At 51.5% G+C, this 10,385-nt stretch overlaps 1 protein-coding gene across 2 annotated transcripts; it reads left to right on the top strand.

Annotated features, from left to right (window-relative positions):
* The first annotated feature begins 1,485 nt into the window (after positions 1-1,485).
* On the top strand, positions 1,486-10,385 carry Hectd3 (HECT domain E3 ubiquitin protein ligase 3). Of its 2 annotated transcripts, none has more exons than XM_042675550.1 (21): positions 1,486-1,941; positions 2,106-2,266; positions 2,582-2,674; positions 2,754-2,889; positions 3,183-3,298; positions 3,392-3,505; positions 3,649-3,731; positions 4,606-4,771; positions 4,981-5,062; positions 5,991-6,173; positions 6,326-6,378; positions 6,565-6,629; positions 6,767-6,870; positions 7,113-7,232; positions 7,346-7,435; positions 8,251-8,457; positions 8,666-8,795; positions 8,892-8,966; positions 9,080-9,161; positions 9,255-9,326; positions 9,443-10,385. In XM_042675550.1, exons 1-21 carry the CDS (start codon positions 1,573-1,575, stop codon positions 9,525-9,527), a joined length of 2,586 nt encoding a protein of 861 aa, XP_042531484.1. In that variant the 5' UTR covers positions 1,486-1,572; the 3' UTR covers positions 9,528-10,385. The 2 variants fall into 2 exon arrangements, with proteins under 2 accessions (XP_042531484.1, XP_042531489.1); XM_042675555.1 differs by having other exon boundaries at positions 1,523-1,941; positions 8,251-8,349.

Here is a 10,385-nt window from a genome sequence, read left to right as displayed (position 1 = left end):
CAGCCCAGGCTCCGCCCCTTCCTGGCTTGATCCTTGGACAGCGCCATGTTGAAAGTCACGTGACGCGACCACAGTGACAGCTCCGGGGCTGCCCTCGCTGTTGCCGGTAGGACCCTGACTTTCTCACCGTAAAGTCCAGTGTTGCGGCGCAAAAACAAACGCTCTGCAGAAATAACTTCGCTATAACTACATTGTAAAGTGGCATGAGGAATTCGTTCTCATGGGACAGTCTAGCAATCCCAAAGGCTTAGCCCAAGACTCTCTTCACATCCACTCTCCAAATGATTCGAACAATCGTATCCAGTAGGCAGCCAGAGAATGATACAACAAGGTTGTACAGGGAACTAAAATTTGTTATATTGTATATTACCTCCTGAGAGCTAGGATCTATAGCAGGTGCCTTGCGTGCTGAGCAAGGCAGCTTCTCCCTTTAAGGAAGTGCCGACTGCTCAGTCAATCTAATGGGGAAACAAACCGGCAACTGTTGAAGTGAATAAGGATTACCAATGTACTGGGATTTGGAGGAACAATGACTATCTAGAGTGACTCCTCAGTGGCCAGGTAAGGGGTCATTCTTCCAAACATTTTAGTAACATGCTCCTAGGATCTAATGTATTTTAGAATATTTCTATGATTGTAATATGATTCATGGAAAAAGGAGGCAAAAAGAGGAGGCCTGAGAGCCAGAAAAATGGCTGTTATAAGAATCCAGTTTATTAGATGGGGTATTGGTTTGAAAGAGGGTAGTAGCGGTGGAGATAAAATAGTAGTACAGAGCACTAATGGCTCACGCCTCTAATCCTAGCTACTCAGGAGGCTGAGATTAGGATCGTAGTTCGAAGCCAGCCAGAGCAGAAAAGTCCGTGAGACTAACACCCCCCACACACACCTTCGTGGTGCTTGAACTCTGGGCCTGGGAGCTGTCCCTCAGCTCTGTTAGCTCTATCACTTAAGCTACAGTGACACGTCTGGTTTTCTGGTGCTTAATTGAGGTTAAGAGTATCACAGACATTCCTGCCTGGGCTGGCTTTGAACCACGATCCTCAGCTCTCAGACTCCTGAGTAGCTAGGATTACAGGCCTGAGCCACACTCGCCCAGCTCTGTGTAAGACTCTTTTTTTTGGGGGGGGGGGGGGTCCGGTCGTGGGGCCTGAACTCTGGGGCCTGGGCGCTGTCCCTCAGCTCTTCAGCTCAAGGCTGGCGCTCTACCAACTTGAGCCACAGTGCCAACTCCGGCTTTTTACTTATGTGTTGCTGAGGAATCGAACCCAGGGCCTCAGGCATGCAAGGCAAGCGCTCTACCACTGAGCCAACTTCCCAGCCCACTGTGTAAGACTCTTATCTCCAATTAACCACCAGAAAACCAGAAGTCTTGAACTAAAAAGTTCAGGGATTGTCGAATGACAATCTGAGTATTCTATTCGGCGGAAGTGGGGTGTGCGCTTAGTCCAGAGCATACGGTAAAGGTTGGCGGAGGCGGGGCAGGGCGCGGTGGGGAGCTGGGCTCCCTCCCGGAGCCGCGGCACCCGGCGCCGGCTTGCCCCTGGCTCTCCTCACAGCCCCTACTTCGCCATGGCCGGCCCGGGTCCGGGCGCGGCCCTCGAGTCCCCGCGGCAGCTGCTGGGCCGCATACGCTTTTTGGCTGAGGCAGCACGAAGTCTCCGCGCCGGGCGGCCGCTGCCAGCAGCGCTGGCTTTCGTGCCCAGAGAAGTGCTCTACAAGCTCTACAAGGACCCCGCGGGACCGTCGCGCGTGCTGCTGCCGGTGTGGGAGGCAGAGGGCCTGGGGCTGCGTGTGGGTGCCGCGGGCCCAGCCCCCGGAGCCGGCTCCGGGCCCCTCCGCGCTGCGCGGGACAGCATCGAGCTCCGGCGCGGTGCCTGCGTGCGAACCACCGGCGAGGAGCTGTGCAACGGCCACGGGCTCTGGGTGAAGCTCACGAAGGTGCGCTCTAGCTTCCGGGACCCCGCAAAAGACCCTGAAACCCGGGGAACTTCCTGGCTGTTCCCTTTCCCTGCCCTCTCTTGAGCTGACATGGCATTTGGTGCCCTTTGCCCCTGGGCTGGGCAGTTCCCTGACGGTTGTCCCCTCCGGGCGCGTCCCTGCAGGAGCAGCTGGCGGAACACCTGGGTGACTGCGGGTTGGACGAAGGCTGGCTTCTGGTGTGCCGCCCGGCGGAGGGCGGGGCCCGCCTCGTACCGATAGACACTCCGGACCACCTCCAGCGGCAGCAGCAGCTCTTTGGCGTGGACTACCGGCCGGTGCTCAGGTCCTGCAACCGACGGAAGAGGGGCTTGCGGTCAGATAGTCGGGCACTGAGGGTTTCGGAACATTTCATGTAATGGAGGGTGTACTATTAGAACGAAGGCAGGGTTAAGAGCAGGAAGGGACAAAACCTGAAGGGAGCTGGAGTTGAACTTTTCGAGGCTTGGAGCTAGAGCTCAGGAGAATGCTCTAGGTCCAGGAGATGTTTGTGCCGCCCGCTGATCTCCCCCACCCTACCCCATCACACACACACACACACACACACACACACACACAAAACAACAACAACAACAATCCAATCCCCATTCTCTGCTCACAGATGGGAACAGGTGGTGGACCTGACATATTCACATCGCCTGGGATCGAAGCCTCAGCCAGCAGAGGCTTACACAGAAGCTGTACAAAGGCTACTGTGAGTGAGCTGGGATGAGATGGGGAGGAGGGAGCTCTAGGTCTGAGTCCGACCTAATTAAGGGCTTGGAATTACTTAGCTATGTGCCCCCAACATGGACCTACGAGTGCGACGAAGACCTGATCCACTTCTTGTATGACCACCTGGGCAAGGAGGATGAGAACCTGGGTAGTGTGAAGCAGTATGTGGAGAGCATAGATGTTTCGTCCTATACGGTGGGTGCTGGGATTCTTCCTGCTTGAAGCAAGGTATAGCCGTACCCCTTAAAGCTAGAATCAAACTCCCATCTCCAAACCAACAGTCCCACAAGCCACACTCAGCCCAGCTCCTCATCTTGGAAATTCTATAGAAAACCCCAGACACTTTCCTAGCCCACCCTCATGCTCACCCTATATTAGTTGTCCTTTTAGCCCAACTCTACCACTTTCTCTTATGTTCCTTGGCCCAAAGCACATGCCCAGAGCAAAGGTGAGGCTAACCTCTGACTCCACCTCCTATTCCTCTCTAGGAGGAGTTCAATGTGTCCTGTCTGACAGACAGCAACGCAGATACCTATTGGGAAAGTGATGGGTCTCAGTGCCAGCACTGGGTACGGCTTACTATGAAGAAGGGCACCATTGTCAAGTTAGTAAGCTCTGGTCAGGACAGGGTGGATGAGCCATATATATGCCCATGTATTCACAGAAATGTACCCAGGTGTATTTTCTAACCCCTCAGGAAGCTGCTACTCACAGTGGATACCACAGACGACAACTTTATGCCTAAGCGAGTGGTGGTGTATGGGGGTGAAGGAGACAACCTTAAGAAGCTGAGTGACGTGAGCATTGACGAGTGAGCAAGCTGGTCTGGGGTGGGAGATGGGGCATGCTCTTAGCAATAAGACCAGGCCTAGCTTGGATGCTTAAATCTTGGTGGGACCTCAGCAAGGCCTGAGGAGGAGGTATCTGAAGTGCCTCACACCTGTCTCTTCTCAGGACCTTGATTGGAGATGTCTGCGTCTTAGAGGACATGACAGTTCACCTACCTATCATTGAGATCCGTATTGTGGAGTGCCGAGGTGGGCTTATGTCTGTAAGAAGGGAAGGGGAGCCCAAGGTGCAGGATAGAAGCAGGTGATATTGAGTGTGAAGGGAAGGGGATGGACTTGGAGGGAGGGTGACACATGTTGGCAGAACTAACTCCATGATTTAAAGCCTAAGGCCTAAACCAGGTGGGAGACAGAAGTTGGAATTATATGAAAGAACTAAGTTGGGATCTACAGGCATTTCAACAGTATAGAGGTGGACAGGGAACCAGCAAGTATATAAATATCAAGCCCAAAGATCTCAAGTTTCTAGGAGCTAAGAATGACAAAAAGCTGAGCATTAAAAAGCCAGGTCTTGGCCAAGCACTGGTGGCTCACGCCTGTAATCCCATCTACTCAGGAGGCTGCGATCTGAGGATTGTGGTTCAAAGACAGACCTGGCAGGAAAGGCCCTGCCAGGGCCTTTCGGGGGGGTGGGGGGGGTGGGCGGGGGTCCAGTTGTGGGGCCTGAACTCTGGGCCTGGGTGCTGTCCCTCAGCTCTTCAGCTCAAGGCTAGCGCTCTACCACTTGAGCCACAGCACCACTTCCGGCTTTTTTCTTTTTTGCTTATGTGGTGCTGAGGAATCGAACCCAGGGCCTCAGCCATGCAAGGCAAGCGCTCTACCACTGAGCCACCTTTCCAACCCCCTGAAACTCTTATCTCCAACAAATCACCAGGAAACCGGAAGTGGCGCTATGGCTCAAGTGGTAGAGCACTAGCCTTGAGCTGAAGAGCAGAAGGACAGTGCTCAGGCCCAGAGTTCAAGCCCCATGACTGACAAAAAAAAAAAAAAAAAATCCAGGTCTGAGGACCAAAAAAAGGCAGCAGGTGCAATAAATGACCTTACTCTGACCTCTCCCCCACAGATGATGGGATTGATGTTCGTCTTCGAGGGGTCAAGATCAAGTCATCTAGACAGCGGGAACTAGGGCTAAATGCAGACCTGTTCCAGCCAGCCAGTCTGGTGCGATACCCACGCCTGGAAGGAACTGATCCAGAAATACTGTATCGCAGAGCTGTTCTACTGCAGAGGTGGCTATGGTCCTGGGCCTATAGGCCCCTTTCCTTCCCTCCATCCCTGAGTCTTGTGCATCAGCACAGAGGAGGCCCCAGAGTCTTATAGTATAAGTTATTCTGCTTCAAAAAGGATCAGAGCAGCCCCTGGGCCCTGATGTCTGCCACAATGTGTTGGGAAGTTGGGGATCTTACATCTATGCCAAACTCTTTACCTACTATCTCAGATTCATCAAGATCCTAGACAGTGTCCTGCACCATCTGGTACCTGCATGGGACCATACTCTAGGTACCTTCAGTGAGATTAAGGTAAGTCTGGCCTATCTGCTACTAGTCTGGGTTGTGGGCTTCTCTTCCTGCTCATCTTCAACAGAGAGGTCCTAAAATCTACCCTAGGGCTAGATCTTTATTGGGAACCAGGAAGAAAGCCAGACACAAGTGATCAAAAAAGTACTTTGTGGAGAGGTGAAGGCTATTCCCCCAAATGAATGTGTTCAACATGTAAGAGTAGGAGGAGGAGAGATGATACCCTAGCCAGAGCTTTCATAAAAGAGGTACCCTAGACACTTCTAGAAGCTCCATATTATTTGAGAAAAATGTGTAGGTAGATGTATGGATGACTATGGGATGAGGCTGGAAAAGCAGGCAAAAAGCAGAATTTATTAGTCAGAGATCCTGAGGGCCAAGCTGAAAAGCAGGGATTTTTGTCCCAGGTCAGTAGAGCAATAAGAAAATTTTTGAAGTAATGATACTGTTTGTTCATTTGTTTGTTTGTTTGTTTAAGAAAGCTCCCCCTGGTAGTTGCACTAAGAAAGGGACTTGGGCTGGGCACCAGTGGCTCGTGCCTATAATCCTAGCTACTCAGAAGGCTGAGATCTGAGGATCATGGTTCAAAGCCATCCCAGGAAGAAAAGTCCATGAGACTATCTCCAATTAACCACCAGAAAACTAGACGCAATGCAGTGGCTCAAAGTGGTGGAGTGCTAGCGTTGAGCAAAAGAGCTCAGGGACAGTGCCCAGGCACTGAGTTGAAGCCCCAAGACTGACAAGGAAAGAAAGAGAGAGAGAGTGAGAGAGAAGAAAAGAGATGGGGACAGGTGTCGGGGGAGCAAGGACAGGTAATGATTAGGCTTGGACTTGGAAGAGTAAAATTGGATCCAGGTGTAGAGGAAAGTCCCAGGGCTTGGACAAATACTGACTGTCCACTGATCCTACTGTGGCCATCTGTCATCACCAGCAAGTGAAACAGTTCCTACTGCTATCGCGCCAGCGGCCCAGTCTAGTGACCCAGTGCCTACGTGACTCAGAGAGCAGCAAGCCCAGCTTCATGCCTCGCCTGTATATCAACCGACGCCTTGCCATGGAACATCGTGCCTGTCCCTCTCGGGACCCTGCCTGCAAGAATGCAGTCTTCACCCAGGTCTGGACCACTTGAGTTAGACCGAGGGAGGGTCAGTAAAGGATCTAGGCAGCTGGTTCAAAAGAGATCTGAGCCAGGTATTTGAGCAAGTGTAGAGCCAGGTTTTAACACAAACTTTCCTACAAGTACTTCCTCTTTCCCCATCCCCCAAGGTTTATGAAGGCCTCAAGCCCTCTGACAAGTATGAAAAGCCCCTGGACTACAGGTATGCCTTGAGGGTAAGAGACACACAAGTATTCATAGGGCACACAAAGGAACTCATACACCCATACCCCGCTCCTGGCATCCTCATCATTACCACTCTGTTAGCTCTTTTCCTGGTAATCTCTGGGTTGATGAATTGGCCTAAGAACTGGCCCACTTTAATGACAGAGATCCACTCCACTTACAGGTGGCCCATGCGCTATGACCAATGGTGGGAGTGTAAATTCATCGCAGAAGGCATCATTGACCAAGGTGAGGACCTAAGGAAGGATGAAAACAAGACCTGCTTGTTGCCTCATTCAGTACTAAGAGGCTTTGGGAAGCCTGCTTTTAACCCCCACTATGGGTGCTAGGCTTTTTGTGTACCTAGCTAAGGTCTCTCATTTCAGGGGGTGGCTTCCGAGACAGCCTGGCAGATATGTCAGAAGAGCTGTGTCCTAGCTCAGCTGACACCCCTGTGCCTCTGCCCTTCTTTGTGCGAACAGCCAACCAGGTAATCTTTCTTCTAACCCCACCCCCACAATTCTGCTCTTCTGTCTCTGCAAATCTTCTAGGTACCAGATTGAGCTAGAGAAGGAGCAGAGGAGGTTATAAGATGTCTGGGGCAACTCAGGCAGACAGGGAGAAGAGGAACCTTCCTCTGCCCAGAAAGATTTTGGGGGAAGTTTTTGGTATGCTTCAGGTAGGAAAGTAGGGTCTACCAATACTGTGCTGACAGTTCTGTTTCTGGGACAGGGCAATGGCACTGGTGAAGCCCGAGATATGTATGTTCCCAATCCCTCCTGCCGAGATTTCGCCAAGTATGAGTGGATTGGACAGCTAATGGGGGCAGCCCTTCGGGGCAAGGAGTTCCTAGTGAGTAGCCTGATCTTCATCCCTCTTGGATTAGCCCTGGACTCTGAAAGTAAGGGGCCACTAAACTTGGCTTGGCAGCTCAGGGTGATAAGATAGTACCATTTGTCACACAGGTTCTGGCTTTGCCTGGGTTTGTGTGGAAGCAGCTGTCTGGTGAGGAGGTGAGCTGGAGCAAGGACTTCCCAGCTGTGGACTCTGTGTTGGTGAGTAGGACTGGAAACAGTGTTTCCTCTCCTTAGACCTTAAAACTTGGTAATCCCCCAGGACTTTTCTGCACTTCACCCTCTTCTGCTGTACACATGCTCCTCTCCATTCCCATAGACTACCATGATTTCATTTACTATCTGAACCCTAAAACTATATAATCCCTCAAATCCTGACCTCCAGCTCCTGGGACTGCACCTGCATCCTGGACATTTGCCTCAAGATGGCGCACTTGAGGCTCATGGCTTCCTCCCTGTTCCAAGCTAGCACTATTGTTAACCCTCCCCATGCCACAGCCCTCAGTGTGATTCTTCACTCCTCCTTCCTCATCCCCACATTGAGCTAGTCTCCCTCGAGGATATTTTTCTTTCTCTTATCTCACTCCGATCCCCCAGGTTCAGGCCAACTTTCCTTCTGCCCTAAACATTGCAAAAGCTAGTAATTTATTTTTCTATCCTTGTTTAAATTCTTTGACAGCTCTGCCCAGGACTTGCGACAAAGCAGCCTCTGAAAAGGCTTTACATGACCCCTGTATCTCTTGCTAAACATGGGGTCACATTTGGGCTCCTGACAAACCTTTCTCAGGCCTTTTGCTTTCAGCTTTGTCCAAGATATTTTCTCCTCTGAGTCCCTTATAGCCCACCCAATTCCCAATCATAATTTAGGTGTCAGCTTCTACAAACTTATACCAGTCTCCTCACTCCCCAATGCCTGCCTGAGGACTGCCTTACCTGTTGCTTCTGTTTCCCCATGAACATCTTGAGGAAAGACAGAATGTCTCTCCAATGAAAAGCTGCCTCGCCCTAATCCTCAGGTGAAGCTCCTGGAAGTGATGGAAGGAATGGACAGGGAAACATTCGAGTTCAAGTTTGGAAAGGAACTAACCTTCACCACCGTACTGAGTGACCAGCAGGTTGTGGAGCTGATTCCTGGGGGCACAGGCATCGTGGTTGGATATGAAGACCGTTCTCGTTTCATCCAACTGGTGCAGAAGGCACGGCTAGAGGAGAGCAAGGAGCAGGTAGTAGCTAGAGGCCAGTAAAACAGAGAACTTTGGACTATCCTAAGCCCCAGGTCCTAATGACAAAAGCCAAGGCTAATAGGCCACCAGTACCAATCCTAGAAACTCGGGCTCCTATCATAACTGTGCCCCACAATAGTGATCAGGGTACAGAGATGCCCTGGTGTGCCCTTTCTCCCAACTCTGCCTCTTGTCCCTTCATTCCCAGGTGGCAGCTATGCAGGCAGGTCTGCTGAAAGTGGTGCCACAAGCTGTGCTGGACTTGCTGACCTGGCAAGAGTTAGAGAAGAAGGTGTGTGGGGACCCAGAGGTCACTGTGGATGCTCTGCGCAAGCTCAGTGAGTTCCAGGCAATGGGGAGGTGAAGCTCACTGTAGGACTGAAGGACTGGGTTGAGTGATACCTAAGAATGAATTCTGGTCTTGTCCTCTTCAGCTCGGTTTGAGGACTTTGAGCCATCTGATACCCGTGTGCAGTATTTCTGGGAGGCACTGAACAATTTCACCAATGGTCAGTGAAGGAGAGCAGTGTGGACTTTGCCTTTGGGATACAGTTAGGGTAGAAGTTACCAAACCTCCCTCCCTCACCATTAGTGCCAGCTGATTTCCTTCTCTTCCACCCAGAGGACCGCAGCCGCTTCCTGCGCTTTGTCACAGGCCGCAGTCGCCTACCAGCACGGATCTACATCTATCCAGACAAGCTAGGGTGAGTATATGTGCAGCAAGGAGGACCAAAGGGGCCCCCTGACAAACATGCCTCTACAGATCTTCCTAATTTGTGGCCCCTCAACACCCCCAGCTATGAGACTACAGATGCGCTGCCCGAGTCTTCCACCTGCTCCAGTACCCTCTTCCTACCACACTATGTCAGGTGAGTTTTCCTAGGCTCAAGCCTGAGGTCAGCATCCTCAGTGTGGTGCCCAAACTGGAGCCCCCTTGCTCCTGGGAGTAGGGTGGACGGGCCTGACTGAGTCCCCACCCCCACAGCGCCAAGGTGTGCGAGGAGAAGCTCCGCTATGCCGCCTACAATTGTGTGGCCATCGATACCGACATGAGCCCCTGGGAGGAGTGAGGCGGTGTCCACCGCCCTCCCAGAAATGAACACACAGCTGGGAGTCTGTGCTCCATACCAAGTTGATATGTTGAGAAATCCACAGGGTAGCACAGAGTACCTGCTGCTCCTATGAATGTAGTTGGAGCCAGGGTGATGGGTGGACAGTGGTCCAGCCCTGCAGATCCACAGCCCTCCTCGTGCTAGGGCTTGTTTCCTGAGGAAGAGAGAATCTTCCACAAGCCCAGCACAAGCTGCCAGGCCTGAGCTACTTGAAGGGGGCCAGTCTGCTCCTCATCCCGTGGACTTTGATTCCATTTTCTGTTCCACCTGTTTTTCTTCTGACTTCAAGCTGTGGCTCAGAGTTTTCAAAACCTTGAAGGGCAGTGTATTTTTCTCCTCAAGCAAATAGCCAAGGGTGGACAGGAATGATGGTCATCCTCCTTGGTCATCTACCCCCAAAAAATATTCAGTGGATGAACATTCCCTCCTTCACATTCTAGCCTTTCTCTCCTATCCCTCCATGCCAGAGGTGTGAGCTTTGTCCTTTCATAATTCAATCTTGATTGACAAAGTGCCACCACCCTCCCTGGCTCAGAACTTCCATCTACCGAACATCAGCTCTTTGCTACATCCACTCCATATCCACCAGTACTGCAGCATCTCCAGCCCACTCCTCATTATGCAGATTAAAGACACTTAAGATCTCTCCAAGATTTTCTTTACCCTACTCTAAAGTAAAGCCTAGACTTCAAACTAGTTCCTAGGGCTGTGTCGCCCCTTACCAGCCCTCCCTCCCTTGAAAGCCTCGGTGACACTCCTTCAAAAGAAAGACTTGCACATGGGAAAATTGAATAAATGGATTTCCTTCAGAATGTG

The sequence above is a fragment of the Dipodomys spectabilis genome, unplaced genomic scaffold (assembly GCF_019054845.1).
Source record: "Dipodomys spectabilis isolate Male_0828 unplaced genomic scaffold, ASM1905484v1 ptg000002l, whole genome shotgun sequence".
NCBI classification, from domain to species: domain Eukaryota; kingdom Metazoa; phylum Chordata; class Mammalia; order Rodentia; family Heteromyidae; genus Dipodomys; species Dipodomys spectabilis.
Note: the sequence above shows the minus strand (reverse complement) of the source record. Positions and strands in the feature narration are given on the sequence as shown.

Excerpts from the sequence above, each read along its gene's own strand:
- Hectd3 (XM_042675550.1), top strand. The coding sequence starts at position 1,573 with ATGGCCGGCCCGGGTCCGGGCGCGGCCCTCGAGTCCCCGCGGCAGCTG. Across the intron at positions 3,732-4,605 it reads CCGTATTGTGGAGTGCCGAG|ATGATGGGATTGATGTTCGT; the intron begins GTGGGCTTATGT and ends TCTCCCCCACAG. Across the intron at positions 6,871-7,112 it reads TTGTGCGAACAGCCAACCAG|GGCAATGGCACTGGTGAAGC; the intron begins GTAATCTTTCTT and ends TTTCTGGGACAG.